General features: G+C 40.1%; 1 protein-coding gene across 1 annotated transcript in view; it reads left to right on the forward strand.

Moving 5' to 3' along the window:
- The window catches only part of FAT4 (FAT atypical cadherin 4), a 150,246-nt gene that overhangs the window by 78,968 nt on the left and 54,717 nt on the right, over positions 1 to 16,561 (forward strand). The window contains exons 3-6 of the mRNA XM_081134582.1: positions 195 to 456; positions 1,760 to 2,110; positions 7,645 to 8,567; positions 9,639 to 9,813. Of these exons, the coding sequence (XP_080990708.1) occupies positions 195 to 456; positions 1,760 to 2,110; positions 7,645 to 8,567; positions 9,639 to 9,813 (1,711 nt within the window). The remainder of the gene's footprint in view (positions 1 to 194; positions 457 to 1,759; positions 2,111 to 7,644; positions 8,568 to 9,638; positions 9,814 to 16,561) is intronic.

Consider the following 16,561-nt stretch of genomic DNA (forward strand, 5'->3'; position numbering starts at 1 on the left):
TTTGTTGTGCTATTTAATGGAGTGAATGGTGAAAGGCTGGACTGGCTATGGAACATACACTGGCCTGTGACCTTTTGAAATCTTGTCGTATCCTATGAAATTAAGCCCAGAGCCTCACACTGTCAAATACTCAGCACAAGGAGCGGTGCTCTGACTTTCCCCTTCTAACCGTTCCGATGCTGGTCTCTTCTTAGGGTGCGAATGCTCTTGTCACATACACGATCATCAGTGGAGCTGATGACAGTTTCCGCATTGACCCTGAGTCTGGAGATCTGATAGCGACCAAGAGGTTGGACAGAGAACGCCGTTCCAAATACTCCCTGCTGGTTCGTGCAGATGACGGCCTCCAGTCCTCAGATATGAGAATCAACATCACTGTCAGTGATGTCAACGACCACTCGCCCAAGTTCTCCAGGCCTGTGTACTCTTTCGACATCCCAGAAGACACAACCCCAGGTAGGGGCGTGCCCTTCGGTGTATTTTGCAAGGATCATCTTTGACTGCAGTTACGGACTATGCTTTAACTACCCTTGATTAGTGACGAGTTTTTACCGTATGCTACTAGGAATAAAAATGTATATGCTGGAATTTTGAATCTTTTAATTCACCATCTTTGCTATAATTCCCAAGCAAATTGCTGGACTTTTGAGAGAGCAAATGAGGCCCTTCATCTGATGACTAGTTACAGATATTTCTGTTTCTGAATGTATCTGTGACATGGATTGTTAATTTTTCTGGCAGCCACAGTTTTTATTTTATTTTTCCACTTAAGAAATGTCAATTGTGATTAAGCTGCTATGTATAAAAAGAGCAAAGAAAAAAAGCACAAGAAAACCTGTGAAAAGTGGTTCTAACCCTTACTAGCTGTGTGTCCCAGGACAAGTTAACTCATTTCTCTTAGCTTCAGTGCCTCCTGCTGTAACACAGAAACGATAATGCCTGTTAGAATTAGGGTAAAGGTTAATTTAGAATGTGTGTGTGAGTTTGCTAATGTGGGGCTTGAGCTGTAGCAGGTGCTCAATAAATGTGAGTAGAGTAAGAATCCTGAATTATCATCTTGCCTCTTGCAACATATTATGCCGCGATTGCTGGGTTTGGGTACGCGGTGTCTATGTGTTTGCTTCATTCCCATTATTGGAAATTCTTATCTAAAATTGCAATTTGGTTCTGAATCACATTTGGAATGTGTTTGCATAATAAGGCATTTGTTTTGGAAGCGCATTTGACAAGGAAGGAAACATTTATGGGAGACTCTTCACTCCTCACTGCAGTTTTCCCCTCACCCCCCCAGATGAGTTGTGCGTGTTCATCGTGAAACCTGCATCACATTTTTTTCTTGCTTAATTATAGCGTTGGCCATCTGAGCTGTCAAGTGGTACCTCCTGGGCATACGTCTGTATCATTACTTGGAATCCCCAGTTCCTGACACTAAGTTCCCTGAATCCATCAATATGTGGTTATGAATTGGTAGTGCCAGGTAGAAAACTGATGTCAGAAGTAGTGTTAATACGCAGGGTCGTTACACTGCAGCGTGAGATCTGCTGCACACCCAGTACACTGTATGTTTTGTTGATATTTGGGAATGTTGGCATCTGTGTTAACACAGAGACCGGCTGAATGTTGCATTCACTATATTTTCATTGTGATTCTCTAATTAAAATATTACAGTGCGCAAATAATTTTTTGGTGTTGTGTATGTGTTCTTTTAGTAACACCTATGTTCCGTTCATTCAGGCTGTTAATTTATTCTTTTTGATAGGTTCTTTGGTGGCAGCTATTTTAGCTACGGATGATGACTCTGGGGTGAACGGAGAAATTACATACAGTGTGAGTGAAGATGATGAAGATGGCATATTTTTCCTGAACCCAGTTACTGGAGTCTTTAATTTGACTCGCATATTGGATTATGAAGCACAGCAATATTATATCCTTACTGTTCGAGCTGAAGACGGTGGGGGACAATTTACTACCATCAGGGTTTATTTCAATGTACTAGATGTAAATGACAACCCACCTATTTTCAGCTTGAGTTCATACAGCACGTCTTTAATGGAGAATCTACCTCTAGGATCTACTGTTCTCGTGTTCAATGTTACCGACGCAGACGACGGTATGTATTTTGTTTTATGTACTTAAAAAACTTGGTTAAAAATGTTACCGGATTCATAGTATATTTATTTACATTGTTCGTCTGTCACAAAATTGCCTTTTGTGAATACAGGTCCAAAGTTGAGAAATATGTCTACAATGTAGCTTACAGAGGATGAAACAAATTCAATAATTTATCAGTTAAATTATTTATAAGAGTTAGGCAGCATACATTGTTATTACTTTATAAACTTTACCATCTTTATCTGCCCCACTCCCCCGTGCGTGGCAGTCTTGCAGTTTAGTAATGCAGAAGTCATAAAACAGCTTTTTGGTAGGTTTTTGTTAGAAAAATAAAAATATTGACTTACATATATTATGTTCATGTAAAATGAATAAAATTTGGAAGCAAAAGTAAAACCAAAGTCTTCAAAACATACTTAGAAATGTATGATTAGTTTTATATTTCTAACTGAAAACTGCTAATCCTATTCTGGCAAGCTTTCACGCTTCCCCTCAAAGGACAGTCTCAGGGCTCTTTAACTTACGCTGTAAAATCAAGTTGAGATTTTTCATTAAATCTAGACGTCACATGTGTTTGAGTCATATATTGCAAAAGCATGCGATAAACTTTTTTTTTTTTTTTTTTAATATGACTCCCCTGGCCTTCCTTCTAAGACCTGTTTTGTAAGGACACAGATCAGACACTATATTAGTGATAACATTGTGCAGATTATCAGTCTTTAACTGAACTGTTTGGAAAGTTATTACCATGTTTTCCCATCCATTGGATGCAACTAAAGGTCCTGTCAGCAGAGAAAAACAAGGGACATACTTTGAAGAGGAAATCGGTCCCTCACCGGAGGATATGCCTAGTGACACGGGCATCTCAGCCTTAATTTAGAATTTCCTGGTTCTCTCTGACCTGGATGATTTATGTAATCACGGTATCATTCTGTTTCAACATTCTGCTCTATACTTAGTTTCCTTTCAGGAGAGCCTAGAAATGTCGCCTACGGAGATGTGGGAGGCAAAAACATAGCATTTTAGGTTTCAATTCACAAAATTGGAAATGCCTTCTTTAGAAATTATGAAGTCCTTTTCGAAGCTGTCTCCTCTTATTCAAGCAGTTAATATTGGACATATGACTGCATCTGTGATAGAAAATAAAAGATGGAAAGTAAAAAAAAAAGAAAAGAAAAAGAAGTGGCTATAATACTAGTACCGCCACTATTGCTAGTCATATGAACAACTGTAACCCACATTTGTCAAGTGTAGCGTTTAATATGCACCAGGCCTGGCCTAGGAACACTGCGGACTCTATTTCCTGCATATCAGCTCCGCTCTGTGAATTGGCTCCAAATAGACATTTATAAACAAGTGAGGTTACTCTCTGTTTTGGAAGTTGATTTCTCTATTATAACCTTAATTCGTTTACCTGCCCCCTGGCTATGAATATTTTCTTATTTGTCCTTGTGACTGACTGGTCCATTTTGTTCTGTGGTGAAGGGTTTTCTGCCACGTTTCTTTGTGATTTCTTATGGGTTAGAGAGGGCCCATTGTTTCATAGGATTGTGCGCTCTTCTGGGATACAGTTCATGTATTCTCATGCCTTAAAATGTAGGAAACTGGGAAAATAACAAATAAGAAACTTTCTTTGTAAAAATATGCTGGGATAGTCCATGCACATGTACACACAAACATCCATTAACCATTGACTTCAAGTTGCTTTTCATAGATTTTTTTTTTTTTATCCCCTTTAATTGTGTTGGGAAAAAAAAAAAAAAAATTCAAGCTACATTTCCCCATTGTTTTAGTTTTGAATACTTTTATCAGTGTAATTTCCTGTACCTTGACCTAAAATGTAAGACATAGTTCCTACTCTCTGAATCCCAAGGATCATGATAAGACAAGGGTAACCTTGTTTGTTTAAAATTGCCAACTCAGTTACATTAAGTAGTTCTCAAAGTATTTTGCCAACAATATTGTTTAGACTTTCTAAAATTAACATTCATCTTACTCTCTGCTCAAAATGTTCCTGAGGAGGTAATATTGTCATCTTCTTAGATGAAAAAATTTCATATGATAATAAATTTAAGATATTTTGTTATCAATATCTACATTTTCCAAGAGGTTTATTAACCTAAAATTTTAGGTTATATGATCATTTAATAAAAATCAAATATTTTACTGTTTTCACAAGGTACTTAGTGTACATATTAGTCTCAAGGCTTCCATGCACACAGTTAAAAAACTATTTTGAGGCAAACTTATAAATTGAAGCTTTATGGAAACATTCTGGCTTTGATAATTATTTCATTACTTTAGGAATAAACCTTACATTCTTCAAAATCTTGGGGAGTCACAGGGTATTTTGAGAATAAAATGATTGTAATTATTGCTGAATAAATTCACCTCTGTATGCATGGTACACAATGGGGGTCATTTGACCTCTGAGTGGTTTTCACATTGCGAATAAATGCACACATTTTGTAACAGAACTATTTACCTAGAGTGACGTGCTACGTTTCCCGGAACTGAACTGTTCATGAGACTGAAATAAAAACCCCAAATCCCCCAAAATGCAACGCAACCACACATACACAATAAAACTGCCAGAAAGAATCATGTAACTAAACCAGTCTCAGAACATTGAACACAAATGTTGGAAATACGGACTGTTTTAAGTTTGAGGATCTGGTGGGCCATAAAAGCCCACTAGATTCAAGCTTCAATGCTTTGAATAAATTATGGACACTTAAAATAATGTATTTACTGTTTCACGATACTAATATTTGATGCAAAAAACAGAGAAAAATGGCCTGAGCTCTTTTTCAGAAAACTGCAAACGTTCAGGGGAGAGTTCAGAGTTTCAGGACGTCCACATAGGTTTCCTAGATGGAGAGGGCATGCCCGACGTCACTTAGACCTGTCGCGGGCGGCAGGCGCTTTCCTTCCCGGGAAGGACACGGAGAAGGCTCCCCGGGCCTGGGATTGCAGCAGGAAGGTTCCAGTCCCGGCGCTGAGAGCTGGTTTTTGGGTGGTGGCTCAGTGTTTTGTGCAGAAGTCATTATATTGTTATATTTATTTTCTCAAAGATAATGATAGTTATCAGTGTATTTTTAATATTATCTAATATACTTGTCATTATGAATGTCACTATGTAATCAAATTTTTCTTTTTCATAATTCTATTTAAAGTTACTCCACCAACCTACCCCGCCAAACTCTTTCCCTAAAAAAGAAGCTGTTCTGCTGTTTACATGGTGGCGGTGAAGTCTGGTCTCAGGTTCCCGTGGCCTGGGCGATGCGGTTTGCCCGCGGCAGCAACGTGCACAGGGCCGGGCGCGGGTCATTCCCGTGGACGTGCTGGGCCGGCACTTCGTAGCCGTGTGCAGTTTTTCCGTAGTTTTCATTTCTTTTGGGCATGAAAGATTTTATAGGCTTGCATAGGACTCAATTTTAAATCTTTGCCTGTTGGTATTTTCTTTATCCAGATGTTTTCACAACTTTTCTCGATAATAATTGTGTCTGAATTTGTGCCTCAGAGAATAAGAATTTGGTGTTCACTGATGGATTTAGATATAGGAGATGGAGAAAATTTCCTTAGAGAGTAATTTGATTTAAAAATACATATTAAATATATATATATGATCTTTAAAACATACATATTAATGTATATTAAATGACTTTAATTTTAATTATTCATATATATGCACATACATATATATGCGTGTGTGTGTGTGTATAGATGGATATATATATCCGTCCTTAGATGTTTTTGGACCGTATATCATGGTGCTTTTCTTCCCCCAAACCTGTGGAATTCTAAATCAAGGAGCTGAAGTAGCTGTTGACCTTGTTCTACGCAGATCTTAAAATTCTCTTTATCTCCTGCTCTTGAATTGACTGGCCTCCATTAGCTTTATTTATTCACATTTTCCCTGGTCCTCAGTGTTTTAAGTATTCTGAGCTTTATAACCTCTGCTTTGTTCACTTGTGACTAGTCATAAACTATAAAGATTAAAAGCCACAACTCATAATGAGGAGGAAAACCTACCTTTTCAAAGTTCCCCTGAACCCTTGTTTATCTTAGACATTTTTGTAAATAAGTCAGTGCCTGAAAGTTTCTTCATAGATATATTTTTCTCTGCATCAATATATAGATAAAGAACATTAGGTAGAGACCATAAAATCACCAGAAAAAAGTAATTCTAGCATTTTTTTAAGAAGAACAGGCAGGCCTTACCGAGTAGGAAAAAAAATCCTGTTACTCAGCTAAAACTTGCTTTTGTTATGAACTTGACGGCAAAAGAGTAACTCAGGTATTCATAGAAGCCTGAGAAGGTATTTTTCAAGGGGAAATAAGGGAGAAAAAGGGTGAACAATTTTTTTCTAGAAGACTCTTGGAAACAGTGAACATCACTTCTGACACCTGAATAGTTGAAATTAATTTCAGAAATATAGGAGCTATTTGTAAGCAATTTATTAACTCAATAGATTTTCCCTGGTATAAAATCCCAGAATATAAAATATTTATTAAGGATGGGTTTTCTAGGTACACAACATATTTCTTGGCAAGTCTTTTAATATCCTACAATATCCCAATATCTTTATGATAAAATATGGAAATGGAAATGGTATGATCAGTGAAGAAAATACTACTTTAGGTCAGGAAACCTTATTTTTCTTTGTTTTCATTGCTCATCTGTTTTTTGCCTGTAAGTTATTTACTAAAACAATCATCTTTTTAAGAAAAATTTCTGCACTCAGTTTCTGAAATGGGGATATCATTTTTTAAATTAAAAAAAAATAACACGTTTCTAGGAAAAATAGATAAAATACTTTACCTAAATATAACCCAATAATAGTGTGAACATTTATATTTGGAGCCTCTCATGTATAATTTTACTGCTGACATTTCCTTTAAATAATATTTTTAAAACACATTAAATGTACATAATAAAATTGAGAGAGAATTATTTTCACAAAGGCCATTAGCCAGGTGCCTAATAGGAATTAAAAAGTATTTATTGGTCTGACAAGAAATGTAAAAGTAGACTTCAAGTATCCATGACTAATGCCGTACATTAGAAAATTTTATTACCCTTCTCTGAAAATTGGTGTCGGCCTCAGTAAATTACCGAAGTTATAAATTTTGTCCTAACAGTATAGAGTGTGGCACTGTTAAGGTTCAGCCCTCAGGAATTATGTGATAGAAACAAGGAAGTGTATAGAAAAATATACACTCTCTGGAATATTTTTTTCCTCTTTACTTGTGTAATTTAACATTTCAACACCGTAGTAAATAGCAAACAGTATATATATCACTTGTTCACCAGGTTGTAAACATCTTTTCAGATCAGATGTTAACAGGAGAAGAATTACGCATATGTGTTACTGACAAAGAGAATTAACTGCAGCTAAATCATCCATAAGGCGTGTTTGGAGGCATCATATATCAAATATGCAGTTTCATATTATAAAACTTTCGGTACACCTTAGCTGGCAATCGGCGCACACTGAAGAACATTTAATTTTCCCCCTTTCATTTCAGACATCAACTCCCAGTTGGCTTATAGCATTGCTTCAGGCGACAGCCTCGGGCAGTTTACCGTTGACAAGAATGGTGTGCTGACCATCCTAAAAACTCTGGACCGGGAAAGCCAGTCCTTTTACAACCTGGTGGTGCAGGTGCAGGACCTGCCCCCGCCTCCGGCCCCCAGGTTCACCAGTACTGCTCAAGTCTCCATCATTTTGCTGGACGTGAATGACAACCCCCCAGCATTTCTTTCCCCTAGATTGACGTACATTCCAGAAAACACACCCATTGATACCGTTGTTTTCAAAGCGCAAGCCACGGACCCGGACAGCGGCCCCAACAGCTACATTGAGTACACGCTGCTGAACCCCTCGGGAAACAAGTTCAGCATCGGGACCATTGACGGCGAAGTGAGGCTCACGGGCGAGCTGGACAGGGAGGCGGTGTCCAATTACACCCTCGCCGTGGTGGCCACCGACAAAGGCCACCCGCCTCTCTCTTCGTCCGCCGAGGTCGTGGTCGTGGTGCTGGACATCAACGACAACAACCCCGTGTTCGCGCAGGCTTTGTATAGCGTGGAGATCCACGAAGACGTGCTCACGGGGACAGACATCGTGCAGGTGCAGGCCGCAGACGGCGACGAGGGCACCAACGGGCAGGTGCGCTACGGCCTCGTCGGCGGCAACGCCGGCCAGGAGTTCCGCATCGACTCTGTCACCGGCGCCGTCACCGTGGCCAAGCCGCTCGATAGAGAGAGGACCCCCGCTTACCTGCTAACCGTCCAGGCGACAGATCGCGGCAGCACCCCCAGGACCGATACCTCCGCTGTCAGCATCGTCCTCCTGGATACTAATGATTTTGTCCCCATATTTGAGCTCTCCCCATATTCCGTCCACGTCCCCGAGAATTTAGGGGCGCTGCCCAGAACCATCCTTCAGGTCAGTATATTGAAGCAAATAGCGCGTTCTCTGTAAGGCCTCTAGTTTACTTACAACGTTCCTGCCACCCATCCCTCTGCCTTAGGTGCGTAACTGCAGATACAGCAAATCCTGAAAGGTTTATGCAGATTATACCTGTTGGCCTCCCTGTAGACGGAACATTACATTTCAGTTCTGTTCTCTCACGTATACTCATGTTGCACACATTCAGGTATTTGTGTATTTTTGAATTTTCACTATAGCAGGAGTATCTGCACAGAGTAAGAAAATACAGTGTTGTCAAAGTTTGAAAACTTGGTTGCAAACATGATTCTTCCTCCCCTCTTTACAAATTCGACTACCCAGATGAAACGGCTGTTAACATTTTTTAGAAGCCTTCCAAAAATGCTATGCATTGATTTTATGCCTGTTTTCACATCAGTAATACATACTACTCTGTACCACTTGAATTTTTTACTTGAAACTTAAAACTATGTCTTTGAAACCTTTTATTACTGGTATATATCAATGATTTTCAGCCGGTGCGCCATAAGAATTCTTAAAACATGCAATACCTGACTATGACCCCTTTTCCTTTAGATGGTCAAATAAAAAAATGACAACAGCAAACACAATAGTCTTCTGGTGTGAATGAATCAAAATTATCCCTTTTTTTTTTTTTTGTCCGATTGGCAAAAAAATGTAGTGCCGTAGAATTTTAGTAATTAGCTTATGTGTGCACTGAGATGAAAATAGTTGAAAGTTGTTGACATATATGACTGTATCTTTTTTTTTAAAATGTCTTTATTGATTTCAGAGAGAGGAAGGGGGAGGGAGAGAGAGATAGAAACATCAATAATGAGAGTCATTGATGGGCTGCCTCCTGCACGCCCCCGACTGGGGATCAAGCCCACAACCCAGGCGTGTGCCCTGACTGGGAATCGAACCTCAGTCTCCTGGGTCATAGATTGATGCTCAGCTGCTGAGCCATGCCGGCCGGGCTCTATCTCATTATTTTTAATGCTACATTTTATTTCTGGTGTGCATTGTGTCAGCGTTAGTCAAATCCGTGGCGTGTATTCTCTCCCACAGGTGGTGGCGAGAGACGACGACCAGGGTTCTAACAGCAAACTCTCCTATGTCCTGTTCGGCGGTAACGAGGACAGTGCTTTTACTCTCTCAAATAGTGGAGAGCTTCGAGTAACACAGAGTCTGGACCGTGAGACCAAGGAGCACTTTGTCTTGATGGTCACAGCTACGGATTCAGGTAAGTCTGTTTTAACCTTGCTCGGCTGTGAAGAATATCTTCATACTCTGAGTAAAAGCAAGTATTTGTGTCTGCTATTATGTTACATATTTGTTGAGGTTTACTAATGTTTGGAACTCCAATCGTAGCTATATAATTTATAGCGCGTTTATCACTTCATGAAATTAAATGCAAGTGGTAAGGGCTTAAGCACGTCACAAACAAAGCTCTATTCCCTTAGGACAAAATGTGTCCTTGCTGGGTGAGCCGCCTGGGTGCCTCGGGCTGATCGGATACTCTGCCACTTGAGCCAGGAGGCATTTCAAGTAGCGTTGAAAACATCCAGATGGTTCTAACCGGTTATGGAGACAAGGGAGTGGGTGCAGAGTTCTACTTAATTGGTCCTTGGGTTCTGCACAACTCGAAGTAGCTGTAATAGGCATTTGATGAAGCCCCACAGAGCTCCAGAAAGAGTGTCAGCGAGAGCCCAGGCTCTCATCCAGATCCTGGAGTAATGAGCTAGCACAGGCACAGCGGAAGCAGTGCCTCAGCTTCCGTGCTGGAGACGGGAGCACATGGGGTTGTGTAGCAAGTAGCATTAAAAAAATCTATTTTTAAATAGTAATATTGTTTACCATTATTTTGTGTTGTATATATTGACTTTTCATAAGTATGAAACACTTCTAATTCACAAATGAAACAATTAAGGATTTTCAAAGAATTTTTATGCCTTGAAGAAAGTAGGTGTTGCTTAAATATTTGTTGAATAAGTGAATGATTAAGTGAATGAATCGTTGATTTCCAAAATATTATTAAATTGTGGAATATTGTCCTTATGTAACATTTGTTATAAAAATCATCACAACTTAATATTAAATAACTTAATAATGTTGACATATTTTTTAAAAATTGTGTTGAAATTGTCTTAAGATATGGCAAATTTGTTGGAACATAAAATGACTGAAATTATGTGTGTGTGTGTGTGTGTGTGTGTGTGTGTGTGTATCTCCTCAGGTTGATGTGTGGATACTGACAAAGGATAATTCTGAGTTTTCAAATGAGTTATTTTTACTACTGTCGAAATGTTTTTTCCAAATATAATGCATTAATGTTTTTGTTATATATGACCGATTTCAGAGTATAATATTGTTTAATTTTACCACTTCTCCTAAAAGAGGAGATTTTGAGATTTTGTGTAATGATAGACTTATGGTAAGTGTTCAAATGACAGTGCCACTGATGATTAACTGAGGTGGCTCTCTCTCTCTCTGTTATTTGCATTTACTTTTGGGAGTTTAATTTTCTGAGACTATTGCTTTATGAAAGAAAACCATATTCTCTTTGTATTTTGTAATGTGTGTGAACGACCAGGCTACATTTTATGCAAACAATAAAATCCCGAAGAATGATGAACAGAATGTAGCCTGGTAACCACCTAAAACCTAAGCCACGCGGACCGCAGTGTGGCTCACTACGTGTGCAGTCGGCGTGTGCCTCGCAGTCAGCAGGCACCCAGGGCAGCCTTCTCGTGGAAAATGCAGGCGCTGCCACATGGCTCAAATCAATCCAGCGTGTCAACCGTCACCTGGAGAGAACGGGGCATGAAAATGAGGAGAAACTGGTAGAGATTCAGATATCTAAAGTCAAGGTTTTGTTACTGAAACGTCTCAGCCTCAGCTTTCCTCTCCAGTTACAACTGGAAACGTGGTCAGTACGAGGCACACACCAGTTCAGGACCTTTGTGGAGGCTGGGGTGGCTGGGAGGAACCAGGACCAGGAATCGCGCTCACAAAAGCGTCGGCGACAGTAAGACTTGCTGCCCAGAGGGTGTGTCACCTGCAGGCCATCCCGGTGGCGGCGGGATGTGACTTTGGAAGTCAGGGTGCAGTGTGGGTGACCGGGCCGGCCGGGCGCGGCCCGCAGCTCTCCGCTCTAGGTTTTGACTCTAGGACACTAAGTCCAGCCTGTGGCAGAGACACAATGTGACCACGTTGACAAGAGTGCCCGTCCTCAACCGAATGACTCGGAACCTTAAAAACCTTCTGTGCGCCTGTGCGGCCCGGCGGGATATTGTGAAGTAAAGGGAATGTGGTTTCTCTGATGCACGGCCGTCTGCCTCGCAGTGCGCCAGGTTTTATAGACACTAACCCGTTTCTACACATTAGTTCTTCTCATCCTCTCAGAGACTTAGGTAGTTTTAGTTCTACTTCACTTACAGTAAACCCAGGCTCAGAGCCATCAGATAATTTGCCCGGGATTACACAGCTAAGAAGTTAACAGAGTAGGATTCAGACCCCAGCGCATCTGACTTCCAAGTTCAGAGTACACGGAAGGTTTTAGTGTGTAGGGAAAGGGGAATTTGAAGAAAATGTTATTTCCAAAATTATTTTATTTGGAAAGGAAACACAGTAAAAAGCTGTATACGATTACGAAAGATTTGACTTTGAGTCGCCTTTGAGTCTGCAGCCCACCACCCTGAACGCCCCCGGTCCCGTCGAATTGCCCCTGATTTGGATTCTGGCTCTGTCGTCATTTCCTCTGGTTCAGACGCGGGGCTTCACCTCTCAGCCTCCTCTGTACCCGCCTCAGTGACGGGGGTAGCGATACTTACAGAGTAGTTTATCATAAGGTTAAACAGGCCTATCACGTAGTGGAGACAATGATTTCAATAAGAATTGTGATTCATGCACTTTAAATATTTTAAAATCCTTAGAACTATTTACCCTGCACCTTACTACACAAGTATTCTTGTTCAAACGTTAAGGACTGGTTTAAAAAACATGTTTAAAACTCGCAGTTTAAGTTTCACTTTATATGTTACTATATTAGGGATTTCTTTTGTGTGCCGGATATTTCTTTTCAAACGTCCAAAGGATATAATGCATAGTGAATGTTTAATTATTTTAAAAGAAAAAGACCACAAATTATGAAAATTGTAGTTCAGCCAAATTATGGTTAGGGAAGATTTTGCGGGCCAGCCAGCAGACTTAACCAGCCCTTCTAACTCTGTTTCTCCATCGAAATGACAACACAAAAGGGACATTTTATTAGGAAAAGGAAAAGAAAGAAAGAAAACGACGTTTTAGAGCTAAAGGTATTCCCTTGTGATAGACAGGGATGAGCCTGCGGTTAGGAGGAACTTGCCCAAGGAGATTCCATGAAGCATCGGCCTGAACGGGCCCCACGCAAGGGCCAAGCGCCGCTTCAGGGAGCAGCCTGAGCTCCTGCAGCCATCACCTTGGTCCCGAGGAAAATCGGGTCCTAGGACCCTTAGTACAAGGGCGAGTAAGAGAGGTACAGCTCTGACTTCTGCGAAGGACCGTTGCTGTTACATGGGAAATGTGAAGACCAGGTTTGTGTGCATTCTGCCCAGTCTTGAGATAGGAGAGCTATGAATTCTGGAGCGTGAAAATTCAGATTATCAGTAAAATGAAGGCATTTGATGTTTGTCGCTCACTTAGGTGTGGTGCTAAGGAGCACACGCGAGATTCAGTGGCACCGGTGCCTTTGGTCACAGTATTTTGGCAGTCCTGGAGATTAGAGAGTTGCTTGAATTTTGTCCCAAAGTACAGGTTTTTATGAGTGCCGCTTTTTTTCGAGGTGCGCTGAAATGGACTGGTGTTTCTGAGGCCACGGGGGCGAAGTATTCAATTAAGTATCTGAAGATCATTGACTATGGATCATGTAGAAAGCAACTAGAGGTTGTGAGGGAAGTTGGGCTAGATGACGGTAAAGTCAAGAAAACTCCTATGTGCCCGCGATTTTATGTTCAATTCTGTTGCATGCTTTTGGTCCAAGCATGAATAACCATTTTATGGGAGACTGCGAGGGGTTCAGATATCAGGCTTCAGAATCTGCCGTTTAATCTTATATTCCAGGAATGAAGTCTCTGACACAGGATGTAAAATACATATTCACTGCTATGATTTAAAAGTCAAATTGGTAGATGACATGAGAAAATTCAGGAAAAATATGGCAGCTTTTAAATCCCAGATGCCACGTTTTTCTCAAATTTGCACTGTTCTAAGAACCAGGCAAATATCAAAGCGGTCTAAACAGAAAAGTTTGACAGTTTTGTTCCTTAGCTCACAAATCACTTTTCCTTTGCTCTTTTCAAATTCTTACCTGGTGTCAGGCCAAAGATGGGTCAGCTTTGCTAATATGGCACAAACTGATGCAGGAGTTTTTGTTGTGGTGGTGGTGGTTTTTTCTTTTTATCAGCAAACCTCTAAATCTTTGAATACTTTTTGGAGAAAATATTAGCGTTGCACTATCATCATATTGTTATTTACTGACTCCATGGCTCCGGAGTAGCACATCTGGAAACTCTCTAGCTACTCCTGACTGCAGCCTCCAGTGAGCTACAACCACACTACCCTATGTGTGTGGGACTGAAGGTTGCGTTGCTAAATATCCAAGCCAGAACAGCGTACCATAATTCTACCTCGTTTATTTGTTTTTTCCTGTAGGATTAAATCACTAAGCAACAACTTAATGAGTTGAGACTACAACTCAATTAAAGCTATTTTGTTTAACTATAATTTAGAGTATGCTAGTTTGCCTACATTACTGAACTGTTATTTCTTCTAGAAATGTGGACCGTACCAAGTAGAAGTTCCTAGGAGGCTAAGGCTTCAGCCTGGTGCAGTCAGGCAGGCACTGCAGGGAACCCAGCACTCGGGTTCCTCTCAGAGGGGAAGCTGGCTCTAATCCACTAGTGGTTTGGCGTTCGGTTCCCAAGAAGCCTTCCTCACATGACTGTTTCTTACCATTTTCTCATATGTGCAATAAATAAGATAATGTTACTAATAGAGTAAGTTGCAGGAAATAATCAGGGAACCAGCAGTTTGCTTTATAAAAATTAATTCAGAGAGCTAATTTACAAAATGGAAGTATATCCTAGAGGTAAATATATAGCTTTATAGTTTTAAAAAAAAAAAGAAGGTTCAACCCCCCCCCCACCTCTGCCATTTCTAGCTACGCGACCTTGGACAAATTACCTTCATGTTCATATCTATAGAATGGAAACACTGATTCCTACATGAAAAACTTATTGGCAGGAATAAATAAGATAATGACTTATTGTAGTTATTAATATTAGTCAACACGTTTGCTGGTCAACTCAAGCTTAGTAAGGCCAAATAAAACTTTTGGACTTCTAGCCACCTCCCTAACCTCCATTATCTGCTATTTCACAGTTGCTGAAGGCCAACCTTGTTATCACTTCTCATTCCTTTCTCTGTGCCCTACATTCAGCAAGTTCGTTCATGAGTAGACTGTGCTTCTAATAATATAAAAGAATGTCCTGGGTGTATCCACTTTTCATTCCTACTACTACCACCGGAGCCTGAGCCAGGGCTGATGCGACAGCTTCCTAACTGCCTGGCTTTCCTCCCGCACCTCCGGCAGGCAGCGCAGGAGCTCTGAAACTATACATTAGAGCATCATGTCCCAGGACTCGCTTAAAAACCCTTCAGTGGTTTCCAAGAATAAAACCTAAATTTCTTACCAGTGACCACATGGCATTAAATGACCTGGCCTCTAGCCACTCATCTGGCCTCTTTATATATGCCAACCTTTTCCTGCTCGTGGCCCTTTGCACTTGTAGTTACGTGTTTTACTCTGTAGCCAGTTGTTTTGTTGTTGTTTTAAGGGGGAGACATTCATGTCCTGGTTATTTGTCATTATATCTAGTGACAGAAAAGACTTATCTGACCATCACTCTAATGGTCCCTTCTCTCTCTAGTATCACTTTCCATCACTTTACCTTGTCACATTCTCCCTAACACGAATTGCTACCTAAAATTATATGCTTAGATATAATAGGATATAATATATGTATGATTTGTTTACCCCATCAATATTTATCATTCTTCCAATAGAATATAAAAACTGTCTTGTTCAAAACTGAATTTCCAGAAACACCCAAAAGAGAACCTGCACCATAGCAGGTGCTTAATAAACATTAGTTGAATGGATGAAAGGTTCAGTGAGTGAAAAATTATGATAATTATTTATCAGTTACTTACCACCCTGCTATTTCTACATGCAACTGTTAATTCAGATTCATTTACCACACTTCTATTTAGCTTATTGTTATATATTCATCACTTGCAGATTTTTCAAAGGACCTACCAAAAGGAAAAATGCCAGTCTTTTTAAACTCACGGCTGAAATGCTGTAAGTTTTTGCCACATTGGTTGTGGTCATCCACACTGACCCCTGCTTTGAAAAGCAGCACGGGTATTTCAGGCTCTGCGGTGCTGTGATAAATTGCAGTCATATGTAAGGACTCACTGAAGCATTTTATGGCTTTAATTCAGTTTCAAGTGCTTAAAATACTGTCTGAGCTATATTTTCATGACTCTCCTCTGAACCTTTGGCTCTCACTCAATTCTGTTATCTATTAGACGTTTCTAGGTAAATCTTGTCTCTGCTCTGTGCTGCGCTGTTTACCTCCCATATCTACCAACTACCCAAGCGCCATTTAGCTACAAAAAACATGCCCTACGTGTGCTTTTGGCTTCGTATAGTTTAAGGGCCTAAGACTCTTTACATAAACATACTATGGACATTTTTTTGCTTGTTGTGATTTTTGTTAGGCAAATTTTGGTGTTTATGAAACTATTTCAGTAAGTAGACATCTATACAAGTTATTTTTCCTGGTCTCTTAGGAAAAAAATTTTTTTGTGTGTGGTTGTTTTTTTTTAACTTGAGAAGTCCCATGCCCTCCCCAGTAAATTCAAAATCTGTGAGCCATTAATATCTG

The sequence above is a fragment of the Miniopterus schreibersii genome (assembly GCF_964146895.1).
Source record: "Miniopterus schreibersii genome assembly, chromosome: 4".
Lineage (NCBI taxonomy): Eukaryota > Metazoa > Chordata > Mammalia > Chiroptera > Miniopteridae > Miniopterus > Miniopterus schreibersii.